The 21146-nt window shown below is 40.8% G+C and overlaps 1 protein-coding gene across 1 annotated transcript in view; it reads right to left on the bottom strand.

The window, feature by feature from the left end:
- The window catches only part of LOC116524009 (rho GTPase-activating protein 44-like), a 114192-nt gene that overhangs the window by 12490 nt on the left and 80556 nt on the right, over positions 1 to 21146 (bottom strand). Inside the window, exons 12-17 of the mRNA XM_032239106.1 lie at positions 18553 to 18634; positions 18087 to 18167; positions 9330 to 9443; positions 8845 to 8936; positions 7770 to 7950; positions 1708 to 1929 (exon numbers count right to left, since the gene is read on the bottom strand). Coding sequence (XP_032094997.1) covers positions 1708 to 1929; positions 7770 to 7950; positions 8845 to 8936; positions 9330 to 9443; positions 18087 to 18167; positions 18553 to 18634 — 772 coding nt within the window. The remainder of the gene's footprint in view (positions 1 to 1707; positions 1930 to 7769; positions 7951 to 8844; positions 8937 to 9329; positions 9444 to 18086; positions 18168 to 18552; positions 18635 to 21146) is intronic.

The raw sequence follows: 21146 nt of genomic DNA, 5'->3' as shown, positions 1-21146 counted from the left end.
TTAGTCTGCTCCTTGATTAGTTTTCATTACCTTATCCTGCCTTTAAGTGTTCTGGAGAATAGGTTGACTTCCTCTTCTTCAGGGCAACCCCTGAGATACTGGGACACTGCTATTATGTCTCCCCTAATCTTTCTTTTCATTAAATTAGACATACCCAGTTCCAGCAGCCATTCTTCATACGTTTTAGCCTCTAGTCCTCTAATCATCTTTGTTGCTCTTCTCTGCACTCTTTCTAATCTCAGTATATTTTTAATATCGTGGCAGCCGAAACTGGATGCCGTATTCCAAGTGTGATCTTACCAAGACATTATAAAGTGCTATTAGCACTTCATGTGATCCTGATTCTATCCCTCTGTTAATGCAACCTAGGACTGAGCTATTGATTGATTTTCTTTAGACATTGAGTACATTCAATCTGTTATTAGTAAAAAGGCCAAAGTAAGTAGCAGATGCTACCTATATAGAACAGATGCAAGAGAGAGATGGGGCGCAGGATAGCACATGACCATGATAATTTCATCTCATGTGACTGCATAAGAACAAAAATCAGATTGGGCAAAAGGATCTAAGTGCTAGAAATGATGCCTTATCAGAAAGAACAAACCTTCCAAAAATGCAATGGCAAATTAATGGCAACTGTGGAAAAAAATAATAATCAAAAAATGGACATCAAATGGAATGATAAAGGTGCCTCTTTTTCCCCATATGCAGAAATTTTACTCATCAAGGAATTCAATTCAAAGGTCATGCAAGACTCTTCCTGTGGCTTGAGGCTGCCTGTTTTAGTGTTTCATCACTATTATTTTTAGCGGGTTCATCCCAATGTGCTCCCTAATCCCTGGTTCTAATGTCCATAGTGACATGCAGGACATTAAAAGTCTAATTCCACACTTTCAGGTAAGGAACTCATCTATGACCGGAAATATAGTCCAGTATCGTATGCAAGATTCTGACAGGAAATTTTACTCTCTCAGTATATCACAATGGCAAATATAAGACGTTTCACGTGGCATTCTTGTTACAAAACTGATCCTATACCACAAAATAACTTGTATTTCAAATTACTGATTTAACATCCAGAGATAGATTTTTTTTTTTAAAAAGTAAGTAAGTAAGTGGAGTACAGCATTAAAATGGCATCTCATCTAGTTTAATTTTGCTCTGCTGTCCTGCACTGAATACACTGAAGTTCATAGAAAGCCCTTCAACGGTTCAAGGATAATTGAGGACCCAAATATTGCTTTGATAAAGGGAAAGTCGTGATGGAATCCAAAAAGATTAGTAGTAAAACAGAAAAAAAAATGAATAAGATACTATTATATGATATTAATGTATTAACCAAGGTGGAGAAGGAAAGAATAGGGCCTGTCGATTCCTTGTAATTGCCAATTAATTTGAGAGGGGAAGGTATAGAAAAAAACTTCTGTTTTACATGATTGGTGCCAATTGCCCTTGCCATCTACTCTCTTTGGAGAATTAAAGTTTTTGCTCTCGTGCATGTACTGTTGCGTGTTCAAGAAGGTACTGTTCTTTTGTACCTGAATGCCCTCTCTCGCTCTCTTTCCTCCCCCACCCCCACCTGCTCACATACAAAGTGAAAGCTGAAGCATAACAAAAGAAGGTCAATGCAGGCATGGGAGAGGTAGATGTGCTCATGGACCACAGAACACCATGGTGGTAGCAATGGGTGTTGCTTCCAGTACTTACCTTGCTCGCTCAACCCCTGGTGGGAACCCGAAGCTAGTTGGAGTAGGGGAGGGAGTAGCTGAAATGTCAAGAGATTGCTCAGGAATTGGTGACTGAGGAGTAGCAGCAAGTTCACAAGGCGGAGCAGGGGGCTGCATGGCAGGAGGGGTGGAGGATGCCTTACGAACTATGGAGGGGCCTCTGCGAGCCACCCAAGAGGTGTCCATCACCCGGACGCCCATGCTAGTGGGGGAACACAGAGATACACCCTTACCATCTTGAAAGCAGTAAAGTATAACACACACACAGACACACACACCAGTAGAAAGAAGAGGAATCCATCTGGGTGCATCTAGGCCTGTAATCCTGAACAGACTCCCTTTCTGTGCAGTGTGGTGTACAGACAGGATGAGAGGGAGCTGAAAACATGGAACGCAGACATCATTTAGCCAGGGAGAAACCCATTGTTTTGAAATTCCACTAAGTGATCCCTCAGTGTTAAAGAAAATGTTTTTTTTTAAAGGCATGTCTTTCTACGAAACTCCCTTCTGAGGCCTCAAAATGTCCTGGTGTTGGCTACCCCCAATCTCTTGATTAGAGAGAAAGGAGCAGTTTGGCCATGCACTATACATAAATATTCTTTACGCCAAAAAAACGTGATGCCACTTTTTTAAAATTTGTTTTTGTTTTCAGGGCATTGTTTGGTTAGGTTAAAATGCAGGGAAACCCTTGCAATCGCTTGCAAGAGAAACTTCAAAAGCAATGATCTTTTAAGGATAACAACATTTTACAGCTACAGAGGGTTTTCCAGAGTAACAGCAAGGACCCTGTGAATGAAGAAAAGCCGCAACCCTGAGAATGAAATTCTGACCCAAAAGTAAACTTTGGAGAAACATTTTTATTTTTATAATGTGCAGCTGCCTGTACATTCCAAGGAGAAAGGAAGAGGTCCTTTGCAGTGGAAATTAATGGCATTGAAGGAAACTGAATGGGCCAAGGCTCAGTGACTGGAGCACATGCTTTGCGGCATGAAGGCCCTGGGTGCAGTCCCCATCAACACTTTACATATCCTAGACAGCAGGGATGTGAAAGGCCTCTATTGTATGATCTTATGGAGCCTTTGCCTCTAAGTAAAGTAGCTCTGTATGTCCAAACACTTGCTCCATTCCGACTGCAGGGAAAGAGATGCTGGCTTTTTTGCTGCCTTGCCATGACCCTCAGTTGGGCAAAAGAGGGCTCTGTCTGCCAAGGCCGTGGGTGCTCTGAACAGGCTGGGTTTGAATACTGGAAAAAAGGAATGGTCCAAGAGCTACCCAGAAAATACTGTACCTTTGGATTTTCCTAAGGCTGCATGGACAAAAACACACAGACATTAGTGTAACACAAACTAAGGCCAAATGGCTCTCCTCCTGCACCAGCAGTGGCTATCTATTGGGGGGGGGGGGGAAGGGGAGAAGCCAGCGAGGGTAAGAGGACAGTTTGAGAAAAACCTGGGAATCAAGTCCCTCCAGCTGTGGCATCTTACTACAGAGGAAGCAGGGTGTTTAATGAAAAGAAGAACCAGAGAAAATGGAAGGATTCTGGGAAAACAATGAGCTCCCACCTACCAATCCCCCTCAGAATGTGACGAGATGATTAGGAGAAGCAGAATGAAGCAAATTACAAGGATTGCTACGGATCTTGTGGGGTTAGGGAGCCAAAGGATATATAGGGTGGATGAATACATGAATGAAATGGGGATGTGTCGCAATTCCTCTGTGGTTCTTCTCTCTGGATCAAAGGAGTTAAGTTTTGTTCTTGGCAGCTAATGTTTCATGTCTGATGTAAGGACAATACTGGGAACTGAAAGCTATTAGCGCACATGGAAAGCTTTAAGAATCAGCCCATCATCTCTCTCTCTCTCTCAAGCTAATTTGTACTCTCTTCATTGCTGCTTGTTTGGGCTCCTCCCCATCACAATCCTCTTGGGGCATCTGGGAAATGCTTTGAATATAATTTCTCCCATATTTGTATAGCCAAGGATAGAATATAGCTCTGTGACAGGGAATTAGGTCATGAAAAAGTTAAAAACATATATTTGTATTTTTGCCAATGCTTGACTAGTTTTATGTACTGAAACTTTGGCTTAATATATAAAAACAACATCCGATAGCTAGAAGCAGGATAAGAACAATGCATGACAAACCTCAACTGTTTGATGCAAATTTCACAGATGCCCCAAATATAATCTTATATGGCTCCGAGGTTGACAAATTTTGACCTGGAGCGTCTGCGTACAGCCTCTCATCAGATGAACTGGCCCGAAAAGGAGGAGAGCACAGAAAGAGAGTTCCATGTGCTTCAAAGGATATAAATTCCTCCTAACTTTGTCTCTGGTTCTCAAAGGATTTCTCTCAGAGATTTGTGACTCTTCATTTAAAAAGGAAAGTCCCCCATCTCTGCTTTAGGGAATCCCTATTACGAAACAGATTATGTATTATCCAAACCTTTTAGTCACTGCAGGCCAAATAATGTGTCCAAGACTTGGGATAGGTTAGTTTGTTGATGATAAACTGGCCTGGACATTTTTGGCTAATGATGGAAAGAGCTCATATGTGGGACATTAGCTATCCATGCTTGCTATTTGACTATTTTATTATTCAATGTGATGTGTAAATGTAATTGATAACATACAGATAACACATTCTTCTCTTGATGATTCCTTGAAAACAACTTATGTCACAGAAGAAGTTATTAAGGCTCAGGCCTAGCTTTCAAAGGGCAAGAGATGTGGAAGACTGCTCACAGAGTCACTGTCTGACAATGTTTCACATGGTAATGTGAGCTAATACATAGCTGGTGCGCTAGTGGCTCAAATCTGGCAGTGCAATAGCAATAGCAGTTAAACTTATATACCGCTTCATAGGGCTTTCAGCCCTCTCTAAGCAGTTTACAGAGTCAGCATATTGCCCCCAACAACAATCCGGGTCCTCATTTTACCCACCTCGGAAGGATGGAAGGCTGAGTCAACCCTGAGCCAGTGAGATTTGAACAGCCGAACTGCAGAACTGCAGTCAGCTGAAGTAGCCTGCAGTGCTGCATTTAACCACTGCGCCACCTCGGCTCAGTGAATGCGATGCTATCTAGATGAAGCACAGTTTCCACTATTAAGTGAAAGAGATGATGGCAGTGAAGAGGGTTAATGTTGTGCTTATTTTCCACAACCTCAGTGAATCACTTAACATGATTCTTGGTTAGTTATTAAGAAATATCTGGAGTCAAACTAAACATCATGTTCAATGGCCTACTTACTGAGTTGGCAAAGCATTTTGAGGGCTAAGCAACACAGATTTACTTCAAATTAGAGAGTCTAGTTCTGTGATGGTGAACCTATAGCAGAGCCATCTCTCTGGGCACAGAAGCCGTCACCAGTTGCTCTTCTGGGTTCTGGCATGTGCATGTGCGCTGGCCAGCTGGTCTTCATGCACACGGGCCTGAAACTGGAAGAGCAGCTGCCAGGTGCACCTATGCATGCCAGGAAGATGATCTTCTGGTTTCCGGTACGCATGCCAGCTGGTCTTCACATGCAACCCAGAAACCGGAAGACCAGGTGGCTGGTGTGCATGCGCATGCTGGTCTAGTTTATCCAAACGGAGATCATTCTGGAGATCCACAGAGTTGGGAGATCAATTTCAATTACTTACAATTACTTCCTGCTATCAGATTCAGCTCAGCTCAGTTAGATTATATAGGAAGGGGCTCTTTGTTATTCCATATTTTAGAGATATCGGTGGCATGGCAGTTTTAGAAAATTATTTTAAAAATTCAAAACTTTTTCAGAAAGCCTTTACACGTTAAGATCACCTTTGCCTCTGTGTGTTTCTTCTACTTTGATTTTGTTTTTTGTTATTTTGTTACTTAAGTTATTAAAAAGTTTTGTTATTGGACTGTGCATTGTTTTGATCCTGTTGTTTTTATTGTGGCCACTGAGAGTCACAAGACTGAGAGTCACAAGAGTCACTGATAAAAAGAATGAATGAATGAATGAATGAATGAATGAATGAATGAATGAATGAATGTGATTTGAGAAGTAGACAAGATGGATATAAGAATTATGCCATCTTTCTTAATAAGGGCAAGCAAGTAAGGGTTAACTGAATAGGAATAGTTAATGATTATGCAATGGAGAGATGCTCACCAAAAGAGGCTGGTACAAATTTTTTTGAAGATGACCTTCCTGGACCCTGAGATCTTAGATAAATACTACTCAGTAGTGATCATTCCTTTGTAAATAGATATATGTGACCATTTGTGCACAGTTCTGAGATTCTTTAGAAAGAATGAGTGATATTGTATATCTATTATGGTATGGTATGGTATATAATATGACTACATTATTCAAGCTGTTCTACTCCTGTAGTAGGATTAATGTGGTTTGCCATTACTGCCTTCTGAGATTTTTTTTTTAATCTTAGCTTTGCCTATAGTCTTGGCATTTGCTGGATATTACTTAATGTAATTGTTCACTATCAGTAGTAGCAGTAACAGTAGTAACAAAGGCCATCTTGCTTAGTTTCTGAGTCCAGACAAAATCATCCAGGTGCTGCCACATTCTAAGGCAACAAATAAAAATAATAAATTGTTTTGTTTTAAGAGTGAAGCCAGTCACCAATGTCCTAGAATGTGGAAATGTTTGCTAGTACCATCTTTCCTTGAAAATAGGACAGGGTCTTATTTTCTTTTGACTCCTGAAATAAACACCTGGCCTTATTTTCAGGGAGGTCTTATTATTATTTATTATTTTTGAGGTGCAGGAAGTGACGAGCATGGCTGCTGCTGTGTTGCAATATTTTTTGGGAGGGCTTATTTTTGCGGGATGGCATATTTTAACCCATGCGCTCAAAAGCCCAATTGGGCTTATTATCCAGGGAGATCTTATTTTCAGGGAAACAGGGTATTCGTTGATCTTTGTGCAAATAAGAGACAAATGCATGTCACTGTTGGACAATGAAGATTCAACAATAGCCATAGGTTAAACTGGATAGTTGATGCACAGGGAAGCAAAAAACCTTTCCACTCTTGCTAACAAGCTTGGCTAGCACAAGACTCCAGAACTATTGCTGCCTCCCAGCACTATGGTGCGTTCACATGCCAAGCTAAAACATGATTACATTAAGTTAATGCTATCATGATCTAATAGAACCAAACCATATCATAATTTCTGAACCCAGAGTATAGAAGCTCAGGCCAAAGACATTTGATCTACTGTTGCATTTCTTATGGCAGTAGGAAACACATGATAAGAATTAAGCATCCTTGGCTAAATTGTCATAGTACAAGGAAATGATGAAAACAGGATCTTATAAGGATCACAGCGACCAGGTTTTTTTCTTCCTCAATGCCTGTGCTAGTTTTTTTTATTCCTAATTAATCTTGATGGTAACAGAAGAAGGGGAGTAGATGATGGTAAACTATCAATCATGGAGGAGATTGCTTTGGGAATTTCCTAGCAGAGGTGTCAAACTGGTGTCCCAGAGGCTGGATGCATCATGCACAGGCCATGCCCACCCTGGCTCTGCCAAGGCAAAAAAAGGTAATAATACATCATGATATGTCACATGATGCATCAAGTTTGACATCTGTGTCCTAGCACAACTTCCCGCAATCCCCTACTAGGATAGAGATAAGAGTTGGCCAACTCAGGATGACTTTCTAATATGTTAAAGTAAGCATAATTGGCACATAATCCTTGGCCTCATAGATCACTGCCCTGGCTTCTGCCAACTTACCAAAACTAATCTTTCTCCCCTCACTTGTCCAATAGAACAAATACCAGTAGCAGAGGCCAGGCAGGCAGTTAGGCAGCCAGGCAGGCAAAATAGTATATTTCCTTTCAACAGTCCACAAGTCTCATGCCTGGGGATGGAAGAGGCACTTAAGAGCAGGAGGAAATGTTATGACAATGTGATGAGGCACCTATTCTCCTTGAAAACATAGCCATTATTTCACCTAGGAAGTAGCACTCCAAGCCAACATAACTTCTTCTAGCTTGCACCCCAGATTGCCCCCATACTCCTTTCACAACAAAGCAAAAGGGTCCCTACCCATCCTTCTTGTAGAACTCAAGCATCATGTTGTCCGTGGCCACACTGAGTGGTCGTCGGGTCTGATCAGAGTGCTTGTGGTCGGCATGGTCCATATCAGGTGACGGCATAGAATTGTAGTTTGCATTGTGGTTCACATGCACAGGGCTTCCATAGTTCCCGGTCAAGTTGAATTCAATGTCTAATTTGGAGAGACAGTAAAATAGTCATGCACTGCATGTGTTGCAAACAAAGGCCTAGCATGGACTAGCTTCCATCTCAGAGTAGAACCTCATCCCAGTAGGAAAGAGTCTCACACAATGGGAGTGGGATAACTTGCCATAGCTAACTCGTTGCGGCAAATTCACTGTGGCCAACTCACCAGTCAACTTGCCGCAGCCAACTCACCATGGCCAACTTGGCGCAGGATAACTCACCACGGCCATCTCACCAGAGATCAACTTGTTGCAGGACAATTTAGCAATTCTATTTAATTATTTTAAATAAATAGTAGTTATTTTAATTTTTGCCATTCACATTTCATTCTGTGCCTTTTTTTTTTTGCATCCTTTCTTTAACGACTCTATTCCACTGTTTCTTTGTTATTAATGTAACTCTTGTCCTGCAGTGAATTGTTCTGTGGCGAGATGGCTGTGGCAAGTTGTCCTGCAGTGAGTTGGTTTTGGTGAGTTGGCCATGGCAAGTAGGTTGTGGTGAATTGTCATAGACCCCCTCACACACACACACATACACACACATCACCACATACAAGAAGGCAAACTAGCAAATTCTTATGGCACTTATCAGGTGATAGTACTTTTCAAAAAGTAAACATAAAGAAAAGGCATAAAACGTTATCTTGGAGATCCAGCAACTGGTATCACAATTCTTATTTTCAAGTTACCGCCTTAGACACCATGACCTGACTAATTGTTAGAGAAGTACTAGTCATCTAGGAAAGAACAATAGGTAGTAATTGAGAAAGAGCTGCACAAGTAATAGAAGTGATATCTAACTCTCACTACTATCCCCGGTATGGTCTGGCTCTGCTTGACAGAGGCATCCAAAATGAGTAGATGGAAGAAAAGTTTCCTACCTCCAGGAAAGAACCAATCAGCATGCTGGATAAGGGGTTCAATAATTGCAACTATCTGTAGAGAGACTGTTGCCATCATCTCTGTGATGTTTCTGAAATGAAAGAAGAGATCCACAAGGACAAAGTCATGAGAATAGTGAGATCTTTTGAGTGAGATCTCTTTTCTTTTGAGCAGCACAGTGACTGAACTAAATGACAGAACTAAAAAGACTAGAAAAACTTGAAGATCTGCTGCTTCTAATTTCAAATTAGCTTGCTTTGTATCCTGCTTCTACAGTGCTCTTTGCCTTGTGCCATGTCCCATTCTCTAAAAACAATTTTAGACATATGAAATCAATAAGACGCAACAATTTGATCAAAGTATTCCTGTTAAAACCAACATCTGCAAAGTATAGCAAATAAAATGTTGTCTCAGAGTTTACATGCTTAAGTTTTATAATACATAGAATTTTAAAACAGCAAAGCCCTAGACTTCAACCTCTTACCCTTCTGTCTGAGGCCAGAGGAGATTTGGCCCAAGCACAATGGCTATGTTGCTTGGTGTCATTTTGTTTGCCTCTTGGTACTCGGTTAAGTTTGCGAGGAATTTGATCAGGTACCTGTAGTGAGAGGAAATCAAGTTAAAAATTAAAGTGAAAAAATATAGGTGCCAGGGTACAAACCCATTGACTCAGTCTGGTTAATCTGCTAAAATGCCATCAACCAAATGCTTTAGCTAAGTACATGAGATAAAAAAGGACTGGGGAACTCAAATATCACATCCATTTTCAGAAAAGGGGCCAAGATGCTTCTCTATCCTGGAATACCCCCTTCTGCAAGAGGGAACAATGAAGCAAATGACACCATCTTGAACTGAGAACCATTTAAAAGCGGAAATGATGAAAATCTGACATGGGTCTGAACCTTCCATCCTTAGGAAAAGTAAAATTCCTAGAAATTTATATCTTTATCCATCAACAATATTTGAAGTAGCCTATCGGGATTTCAAATAACCTTGATCCAAATTGTTAGTATTCTGGATCAGTTCCGAGTTTCAACCCTTGGCAATTATGTTGAAGAGGCACTTGGGAGCACCCATTATGGCTCTAAGGAAAGGTGACAGAATCTGTTCATGTAGTAAAGGTGAACCAAATAATGGCACTCTCCCAGGGATTCAAAGCAGCATGGATTTGAACCTTTTACTTTTCTATTGCTTTGGAAAACAACCCCTAGTACTTATATTGATTAACTTGTTAGATTGCATAATTATTAAATGTACATTTGTGGCTTCATTTATTGTGAGGAAACTTTAAAATGCTTTCCCCCCCCTCCACAATTTATGATCAGATATTCACTTTTACAAAAGGATGTCAAAATTTTCAGTTATGACTGCATCATCCACATAATTGGATTTTTCTTTCTGCTAATTTTAGGGCAGGGATGTTGAGGGAGTAAATAGATTTTACCAGATTTTACCCCATCTTCTCACATTCTTATGTACCAAAAGAAGGAGGCATCTATTAAGTTACACAAAACTGCCTTTGTGTGCTTCTTACTGAGTCAAATACTGTTTGAAAATCAACAAACGTTGACTATAACTTTAAATGTGATTGTTGGATGTATTTTTCAGCAAAGATTTATAATCCCAGGCAGTGATCAAATTGTTGATCTATCCACCTGGAAGCCTACTTATTTGGGTTCAATAATGTCCTTCTCTATAACACATCATATCAACTTTCCACATTCACAATGTTTCCTATTGTAGTTGGGTTAAATGCAAAATGAACTCCACAAGATTCTTCAGATTGCAGCAGAATAAAATGGCTGCTGACCATTGGATCAACAAGAAGGAATTGATACATTTGTTATCCTTCTATCTTGTGTCTTCTTGAAAAAAAAGGGAGAACTCAAATCAAAAGGTGGCCCAGACCTAATTCAGATCCTGTTTATCCCTGCTTTTGAATAAAAAGGTTAACATTTTCTGATAGCATGCACGTTGTTCCTACACCGGTTCAGACTCCTACCTAACAGCTATTTAATTAAAATGAGGCTCTGGGTCAGTTAAGGGTAACCTTTTCCCCATTGTGTGCCAAAAGTGGGGGAAGCGCAGGGGGTCGTGCATGGGCGTGCCCACACCCATAATGCTATGCGCATGACCCCTCCCCTCCCCCCCGCTTTGGCATACGATGGATCATTTTTCAACCTCCCCAAGCTCCAGAGGCTTACTAAAAGCCTGGGAGGGAGAAAACAGCCCTCCCTGCACCCTCGGAGGACCTCCGGGTGAAAAATGGCCCTACGTGCAACCTGGAAGTTTGGGAACAGGAAGCCTCTGGAGGATGTGCGCTGGAGCTGACAGGGCAATGCCTCATGTGCCCTAACAAATGGCTCTGTGTGCCATCTGTGGCACACGTGCCGTAGGTTCGCCATCATCTAGATGATATCTCAAGGGAAGGATCATGCTAATAAGTGAAGAATGGGTTGTGTTTCCACTAGGAGTGGGTTATTTTGAGATGCTAAAGCAATCTTGTAAACTGAAGTTTACTTTTTCTCCTTAATGCTGGTAGTTGGGCTTTCTTGAAGGCTAGGCCATGAGGACAGTTCTCCTATTTCTCCAGACTGCAGGGTCATGGCCTCTGGCAGCAATGTGAATTCTTCAGCAACTGGGTTAATACTAGAGCACTTCCTCTTATTGAGTGGGAGCATCTTATGTATTAAAGCTATTCTTGATGATGATTCAGGTGCAGAGGCTGGCTTGTTTAGCTGAGGGAATTATCCCCTTCATATAGAAGTAAAATAATTGTAAATGAATTAGCAGCTGAAAATGCTGTTCACAACCTTGATCTAATTTGATCTAATGTCCTCAAATTTTCTACTATATGCTCCTGCTCTTCCTAGAAAAGCAATTTAGGGTATTGGAGTGGCTCCAGTGGTGGGATTCAAAAATTTTTGCTACTGGTTCTGTGGGCGTGGCTTGGTGGGCATGGCAGGGGAAGGATACCGTAAAATCTCCATTTCCTCCTGATCAGCTGGGACTCAGGAGGCAGAGAATAGATGGGGGCGAGACAAGTCAGAGGTAGTATTTACCGGTTCTCTGAACTACTCAAAATTTCCGCTACCGGTTCTCCAGAACTGCTCAGAACCTGCTGAATTCCACCTCTGAGTGGCTCACTTTTTTTTTCGTGTAGTCTTGAGGAATCATGTGAAGGTTTGTTACATAGGACAGTATTACCATATGAGGGCCTTATCTTTCTCTCTTGCTTCTGGTTGGCACTCTTCCCAAAGCTTAGCACAGGATATGGACAACTATCTTGAAATAGTCTTGTGGCAACTTACCAAAGTTCTTGCTAAACTTTAAAAACAGTTGAAGCAGAACCGATTGTTCAAAAGCTGGCACAAATTTCTTATGATCAGGTGACTATGTTATATCTGTTATTTCATTTGGACTTATTTTGTATCTGACAAGCTGGGAGAGAGATTTCACTATAGCGTATTTTGTGTTTCATTGATTATTAATATGAATCATGGCAAAATACAGCATTATTTTTTTAACTGTTTCGCCTTCACATATATTTCATTTTGTCCTTTGCTGCTAAAGTTTGTATTCTGGTTATCTGCTGTATAGAGATGAGATGTGATACAGATAGTCCTTGCTTAGTGACCATTCAAAGTTACAGTGGAACTCTGTAAGGGTACTTACGACTTGGTTCCAAAAGTTAAACAGTAGCATTTTCCCGTGGTTACATGACCACATTTTGGGTGCTTGATAACTGGCTGGTTGCAGCAATCTATGACTTATGATGCCTTTCCCCCCGCTCCCCCAGAAAGTGGCTTTTTTGCCTAACTTTTGGCAAAAAATGTCCATAGGAATGCATTGACTTTACAATTGTGGCATTCACTTAACAACTGCTGCAAAAATGTTCATAAAATTGGGTTGGTCATGAAGGTAACTCAACTTACAAGTAGCATGATTTAGGACAGAAATTCCTACAGTGAGGCGAGGACTACCTATACCCGTGATGGCGAACCTATGGCACGTGTGCCACAGGTGGCACACAGAGCCATTTGCATATGAGGTGTTGCCCTGTCAGCTTCTTTTGAGGCCATTTTTCAACCTCCAGAGGCTTCCCTAAAGTCTCCAAAGCACAAAAAACCAGCCCTACTGGAATTCACTATGAGCAAACCAGTCACTTCTGGTTTGCTCGTAGGGCCATTTTTCAGCCTCCAGAGCCTTCAGGGAAGCCTCCTGAAGGCTTCAGAGGTCAAAAATCGGCACTACAGACAAACCAGAAGTCACCATTCCCGAACTTCTGGGTTCCCCGTAGGTCTCTTTTTTGCCCTCCGCAGGCTTCAGGGAAGCTCCTGAGGCCTCCAGAGGGCATCTGGGGGGGGAGGCTGTTTTCACCGTCCCCAGGCTCCTAGAAAGCTCTGGAGCCTGGGGAAGGCCAAAAAACTGCGGCAAAAGCAGAGGGGGGTGTCACTGATTGCGCGCATGCATGCGCGCTGGGAGACACTTGTGCATAGCATTATGGGTGTGGCACGCTGGTGCACGACATCCATGTATTCTCCCTGCTTTTGCCATGGCTGCCAAAAAAGGTTTGCCATCACTGACTTATACCATTATACTTTCTGTATTACAATCCACATTAGCTATTGTGTCAGCTGCTGTTGACAAAGAATTTAAAGTTTTTTTTCTCTATTAAAGATTTTAATTCATCTAACTTTCTGTTGGCATCAGACGGCAGTTCAAAAATAGATATAATTGTGTGGGCATTAAGCAAACAGGTTTTTTTTGAAACCAGGGACAAATCTGTACTGTTTCCTAGCAGGTTGTCGGTTGCGTCAGTTATTTCACTCTCAGATTTAGATCCAGATTCTTCCCCTTCACTTCTCTCTACCATAGTTACATCACTGGATGTAATGGGTTGAGAGCATAACATGACAGGAGGAAGAGCTGCACCCTAGACACTGGTATGACATGAGAGTGTCCAAAGAAGGAATGGAGATGGTGAAAGCAGAAGGGACCTACCCTAGTTATTTGGAAAGTAAAGGCGAGGGAGAAGAGAAGTGCTTTCATAAGATAAAGTTTATGCAACCTTACAATAAAGGTAGTCTTAGTATTCATGATTTTGCTGTCCTGTCTACCTTGAAGGGCTGAGGTTGGATGACAGAAACATACAAGTTTTCCAATTTAATAAGATATAATCTTAATTAATTATGGCTACAAGGGGCAAAGGGGATTTAATTGTCATCCATATTCCCAAAATTCAGCTGCTTGTGAGTAGTTTTCTTAAGTGTTGAGGTCCTCCTGCAGCTTCCATACTTAGCCTTTGTAATGTTGCTATTCTTATGGTTGTCAATTACAATTGATTTTGCTTATATAACTTAGGCTCAATATTGAGTTTTGAAGTTTAGGTACCTCCAATCCAAAGTATGCTGAGTAAATAAAAAAGATGCAAAAATAAAATAAAAATGAAGTAAAACTGAATACATAACTGATATGTCAGTTATTGGAAATAGGGAATTCATGAACGGCTCACCTAGGATTCTGCTTAATAAATTATGCTTCTTCTGTTTGAAGAAAAAATGAATGATGCCTCTTATCTTCTGGGAACCTTGATAGGAATAAGGATACCTTCTTCCACAAATAAAAGATAGTACTGGAATTAGATCTGATGAAATAATAGCATCATGGTATATTGGTCTGCTATCTTTTGAAAAGAATGGATGAAATTCAAAATCAAGAGAATGTGCAACCTAACAAATCACTGTACAATTGGAGACATTTTGAAGGAGAGCTAGATCTGATTTATACTGAAAATGTATAATGATAAAATTCAGAGAGACAAACTCAATGCGACGATTGAAGTGGATCCCAAGGTTTAATGATATTGGACAAAATCTGAGGCCTCCAGAAAATCTGGATCAATATAATTTAACTGTTCTTTGGTCAAGAGCTATATTAGGCTGGAAATTTGCTTCAAAGAAGCATTTTGGAAGAGTGAAGAGTCTTAAGGATGTTTGGAAACTACCGTATATACTCGAGTATAGGCCGACCCGAATATAAGCCGAGGCACCTAATTTTACCACAAAAAACTGGAAAAGTTATTGACTCGAGTATAAGCCTAGGGTGGGAAATGCAGCAGCTACCGATAAATTTCAAAAATAAAAATAGATACCAATAATGCCATTGCCCATTGAATAACATATACAGCCTGCCTGTGCCCATTAAATATACAGTAGCCATTGTAAAAATTTGCTCTGCATAACAAATTATTATCACACAATACTGGTGTATTCAATGAAATACTTCACTCACCTCATGATGCTGATGTCCCGCTGTGATGATGATGTCCCGCCTCCTATGACACACGGCACAGTGATTCCTATCATTGGATCACTGTACCAGAGGAGGTGGGACATCACTATGTGGCTGCTTGCCATAACAAGGAGGAGGTGGGACATCGTTGCAGAGCGGCAGGAGGGGGAGGAAGGGGAGTCGTAAGATAGCCCTGCATTACATTAGAACGTGAGGAGGGGGGATGGTGCGGTGCACGCTGCGTGGCAAACTGACACAGAGCGAGGGGAAACTCAGGGGCGCTGGGCCATTCACGAGCGTCACCCAGCGGCATGGCCCCGCCCCTTTTTCTCCTCCATTTCGGGCACATTTTTCACTGACTTGAGTATAAGCCGAGGCGGCTTTTTTCAGCTCAAAAAGTGGGCTGAAAAACTAGGCTTATACTTGAGTATATACAGTATGTCTGTTACATGATTACTCAAATACATTAGGTGGCAGAATTTGAGAAGAGATGGAATAGAAAACCAATACATATAATGGTCCTTGACTGTGTCTTGAATTGTTCATGGGAGACTTCCTCAATGTCACTAATGAGCAGAACATCCTGTTTAGAGAATTCAATGGATTCTATTGTCCATTCAATCAATTCAATTGATCTCTTGAAAAGATGAGGGAACTACAATATATGGTGCGGTAGAGAAAACTATAATGATTTTAGAGTTTGCTGATCTTAATGTGACTCATAAAGGAAAAAAAAGAATTATGTGAGTTCATTTAGTAAAAACATTGTGTTGCTTACAATTGCCTAGTGAATAACTTTAGAAGGTCAAATAAATACACTTAATGCATGCCTAAGTTTGCTGCCATTTGCAGAACAGTCTCTTATAGCCATATGGCTGAACATCTGCAGAGCCAGAATGAGGTTCCTGATGAGCAGCTCTAAAGAATTGTGAAGAGTTGAGATGATTAAAGAAAATAAGAAAAAAAGAACACTGATAAAACAGAAGGACGATCAGTTTCATGTTGGATGTGCTAATTGTGTGATAGTTGAAAACAAGACCAATGGATTCAATGGAAGCCACATGTGGGCAATAAGTCTCCTACCAAACCATTTTGCAAACTCTAAAACAAGATTCAAAATGAGGTTTGGCATAGGCATGTAACCCTGGGCATGAATCATATAGATCAGGGCTGTCTAACCCGCAGCCAGTGGGCCGGATGTGTCATGTGCTAGCCAGACCCACCTTTAGTATTTCTGTATGATCCAAAAAGAATGCATTAAATCCTAATTGTGGCCACTTTCATGATGGCACTCCTCATGTTATGGAACACCTTGCCTTTCAAAAGGCTGTTAAAAGTCATCTTGTTTCATCAGGCTTTTGGTAGAATCTGGGCTGCCACTAGAACTTTTCTTAGAATCCACTCTATGGTATTTGTTTAGTTTTTTTTATGATTTTCTATTATGAAGTGCTAAGCCCTTAGAAGAGGGCAATATTTAAATCAGTGTTTCACAACCTTGGCAACTTTAAGTCCGGTGGACTTCAACTGGCTGGGGGATTCTGGGAGTTGAAGTCCACAGGACTTAAAGTCGCCAAGGTTGAGAAACACTGATTTAAATACTTGTAGAAATAAACAAGTTAAGCAAGCTGTTAAATCACAAGGCCTGTCAAACAAATGAATAAAAAGTGAAAACAATACAGAAAAGAGACTTGAGACACAGCAGCCGTCACAGCCATTGCAAGTTTCTCTCTGGAACTTCCTGTTCCACCACCCATTTCTTCCCACCACTGCCTCCTAAGAAATGGGTCTGGCTGGCAATGGGGGAGAAGAGAGTGAGAGGTTAGTTCTTTATTAGAGATCCAAAGAGTTCATCCCTGGGGCCAACCTGGAAATCCTAGCCCCGTGATGGTGAACCTATGGCATACGTGCCAAAGGTGGCACGTGGAGCCATTTGTTAGGGCACATGAGGTGTTGCCCTGTCAGCTCCAGCATGCATGCGCATGGTGGCCAGCTGACTTCGGCCTTCTTTTTCGGCCATTTTTCACCCTCTGGAGCTTCCCTGAAGCCTCCAGAGGGTGAAAAACCACCCAATGCGCAAACTGGAAGTTTGGGAATGGACTTCTGGTTTGCACATTGGGCCGTTCTTCACGCTCCAGAGCCTTCAGGGAACCTTCCTGAAGACTCCAGAGGGCAAAAAACTGCCTTGCGGACAAAGCGAAAGTCACTGTTCCCGAACTTCTGGGTTGCCCATACGGCCATTTTTCGCCCTCCGGAGCCTTCAGAGAAGCCTCCTGAAGCCACCGGAGGGCCTCCAGGGGCGGGTTGCTTTCGCCCTCCCCAGGCTGCTAGAAAGCCTCTGGAGCTTGGGGAGGGTTAAAAATAGGTCCATCACAGGCCTAAAGTGGGCAGGAGAAGGTGGGGGTCACGCGGATAGCATTATTGGTGTGGGCACACTTGTGCACGACCCCTCTGTGCTCCCCCTCCGCTTTTGGCACACACTCTGAAAAAGGTTAGCCATCACTGCCCTATCCGGTCTGCAGAAAAGCATACATCTAGCACATGAGACAGTTTACTGTAGAGTTGAACAAGATAAACATCTTAATAGATCCATTTGTATAGTCTTGTCTATTGATTTTTGAGCTATGTTTGACTTCTTTTCCTGGCCTGGAAAAAGTAATTCTACTATGATGCTAGTAAAATGGGAAGTGTGTGGAACACTGAGTCTTCCGAGAGTGGGCGGCATACAAGTTAAATAAATTCAATTCAATTCAATAAGTAAATATATAGGGATGGGAGATAAAATAAAGTTCTGCAAACTTCTAGATTGGCTATGCTGACCTCCTCAGTGTTCCTTTTTCTCTGACTCTAGTCCAGTATCAGAAAGGGATTCTCTTTTGAAGTAGAAAACTTGCCCCCATGATTAGTAAAATCAATACAAAACCATATTGTTCAGTTTCTCTGCACCTGCCTTAGATTATTGTAGCTGGCCTTAGGCAGTTTCTCAAGGGCATTCCATAGTGCTTGTAATCTTTTGTCTTGGTCCTGAATGCTAAAAAGAAAGAATAACTGAGATTAATTCAATAGCAAGGTAGGTGAGATGGTAGCAAATAAATCAAATAAATAAATAAATAAATAAATAAATAAATAAATAAATAAATAAATAAATAAATAAATAAATAAATAAATAAATAAATAAATAAATAAATAAATAGTAAAATAATAAACAAAATACATCAGGGTCATTTTGATTAAATAAAAAGTGGAATTTCAGGATGTTTCTCCTGCATTTGTCTTTCACAAAAACCAATAGAGTTTATTCCCAAATAAACCTCTGCAGGGTTGCCATTTTATTCACATTCTAACTTGACAGTGGGAGGCAAAAACTTTAGAAGGCAGAGAAACCTGTCTATATCAAAATTGTTGCAGTAACTCACTTAGAGGCTTGAATCCATTCTTCATAAAGTTCAAAGGTCATGAGTGGTTCTGGCAACTCTCGAAGATAGGACTTCAGTGCCCCTGTAGAAGAAACACAAAAATACAAAAAGAACTTTTTCTTCTTTCGAAGGTCTATCTTTTTCTTATCCTTCCTTTGGCCTTGTGCTATACTAGCAGACAAGAGTAAAATTTTGTAAATTGCCTAGAGTGTACTGTACTATGGAACAATATGTGTGTGTGTGTGTGTGTGTGTGTGTATATCTATCTATCTATCTATCCATCCATCCATCCATCCATCCATCCATCCATCCATCCATCCATCCATCCATCCATCCATCCATCTATCTATCTATCTATCTATCTATCTATTAGATTTTTACAACCCCTGGTAAGCCCCAATTATGGGAGGAAGCTAACTGCTTCCATCATCTGTCATTCGGCTCGTCACAAGAGTCCATCACGACAGAAACCCAATATTTTTACTGTTGCCTTTGTTATATTTGTGTTTTTTTATTTGTGCTGATAAATAAATAAAGGGAGACTAGTATAGATCTATTTCAAGCTGATGAGAACTAAATAGCTTGAAATAGATCTATACTAGTCTCCCTTTATTTATTTATCAGCACAAATAAAAACACACACACACACACACATATATATATATATGTGTATATATATATATATATATATATATATATATATATATATACACATATACATACACACGTATCCAACTCTGCGATTGTATTGTATTGTAAATAGGAGCCAGCCATGGACAGCAGCTGCCAAAAAAGCCAACACAGTTCTAGGCTGCATCAGCCGAAGGATAGAATCAAGATCACGTGAAGTGTTAATGCCACTTTATAACATCTTGGTAAGGCCACACTTGGAATATTGCATTCAGTTTTGGTCACCATGATGTAAAAAAATGTTGAGACTCTGGAAAATGTGCTGAGAAAAGCAACAAAGATGATTAGGGGACTGGAGACTAAAACGTATGAAGAACAGTTGCAGGAACTGGGTATGTCTAGTTTAATGAAAAGAAGGATTAGGGGAGACATGATAGCAGAGTTCCAATATCTCAGGAGCTGCCACAAAGAAGAAGGAGTCAAACTATTTTCCAAGGCACCTGAGGGTACAACAAGAAGCAATGGGTGAAAACTAATCAAGGAGAGAAGCAACTTAGAACTGAGGAGAAATTTTCTGACAGTTAGAACAATTAATCAGTGGAACAGAAGTTGTGAATGCCCCAACAATGGAAGTCTTTAAGAAGATGTTGGATAGCCATTTGTCTGAAACGGTATAGGGTTTCCTGCCTAGGTAGGGGGTTGCACTAGAAGGCCTCCAAGGTCCCTTCCAACTCTGCTAATGTATTGTATTATAAGTCTAAGTGCTACTGATTAACAGGCTTAAGAGCATACTATTAAATAAACAGAATTCAAAAGAGGAAAAAATTTTAAGGTCTTTGAATCAATCACACTATTTTCATTGGAAATATGTTTTTGGGTGGATTATGAGAAGAGATACAAGCAATCATTGACACAATCATTTGTTTAATGACCGTTCAAAGTTACGCCACCCAAAAAAGTGAGTTACAACCAGTTCTTGCAGCATTCCCAAAGTCACATGATCAAAATTTTGAGTGCTTGACAACCAGCATTTATTTACAATGGTTGCAGCATGTGATCCCATTTGTGATCTTCCCAGCCGGCTTCCAACAAGCCAAGTTAATGGGGAAGCTGGATGCTTTTGACTGGATGACTTACTTAAAACCTGCAGCATTTCGCTTAACAACCATGCTGAAATAGAATAGGTTGTAAAATCAAACATACCATATTTTTTGGAGTATAAGACACACCTTTTTCCCTGGGGAAAAAGACGGTGAAAATCTGGGTGCGTCTTATACACTGAATACATCATTTTTGGCCTCTTGAAACCCCGCTCCCTTTGCAAAAATGGTGGTGCATAATCTTTAGGAGGCTTCCAGAGTGCTCTTGGGGGCTGGGGAGGGAAAAATGAATGAAAAAAGGGCTGTTTGTGGTCCCACCCAGCCCCCAGGAGCACCCTATAAGCCTTCTAAAGGCTATGCATGCCCATTTTTTGGGACAAAAAATGAGGACATTTTTGGGAGGTCTGCAGAGTACAAAATATATATATATTTTTAATTTGCCTCTTCAAAATCTTAGTGCGCCTTATACTCTGAAAAATATGGTAACTCACCAATCATCTTGCTTAGCAACTAAAATTCTGGTCTCAGTTGTGGTTGTAAGTTGAGGACCACTGTAATATTCTGCTCTAGTATTATAACTAGCAAATAGTGATATACACAACAAAAATGTAGGCATATAAAAAGGAGTTTGTTCTGTTACAATGGAATATATCGATAGATAAGGAGAGAGCAACAGCTACCGTAAAGTACTTCAAAATTTGCCTGGGAATTGTTGAAATTAGCATACATTGAGCAAGTCATCCACTTGTCCACATCATAAACTGGCCAGCAGTAGTTGTCCTTGGTCTGCATTTCCCACTGGAAGTGCCTTCTATGATCCAAATTCTTGTCATTCATTATGAAGACCATCTGATAGGCTAAAGA

Source organism: Thamnophis elegans, chromosome 2 (genome assembly GCF_009769535.1).
Source record: "Thamnophis elegans isolate rThaEle1 chromosome 2, rThaEle1.pri, whole genome shotgun sequence".
Classification (NCBI taxonomy): domain Eukaryota; kingdom Metazoa; phylum Chordata; class Lepidosauria; order Squamata; family Colubridae; genus Thamnophis; species Thamnophis elegans.
The sequence above is the reverse complement of the archived record's forward strand: the minus strand, read 5'-3'. Positions and strand labels throughout refer to the sequence as shown.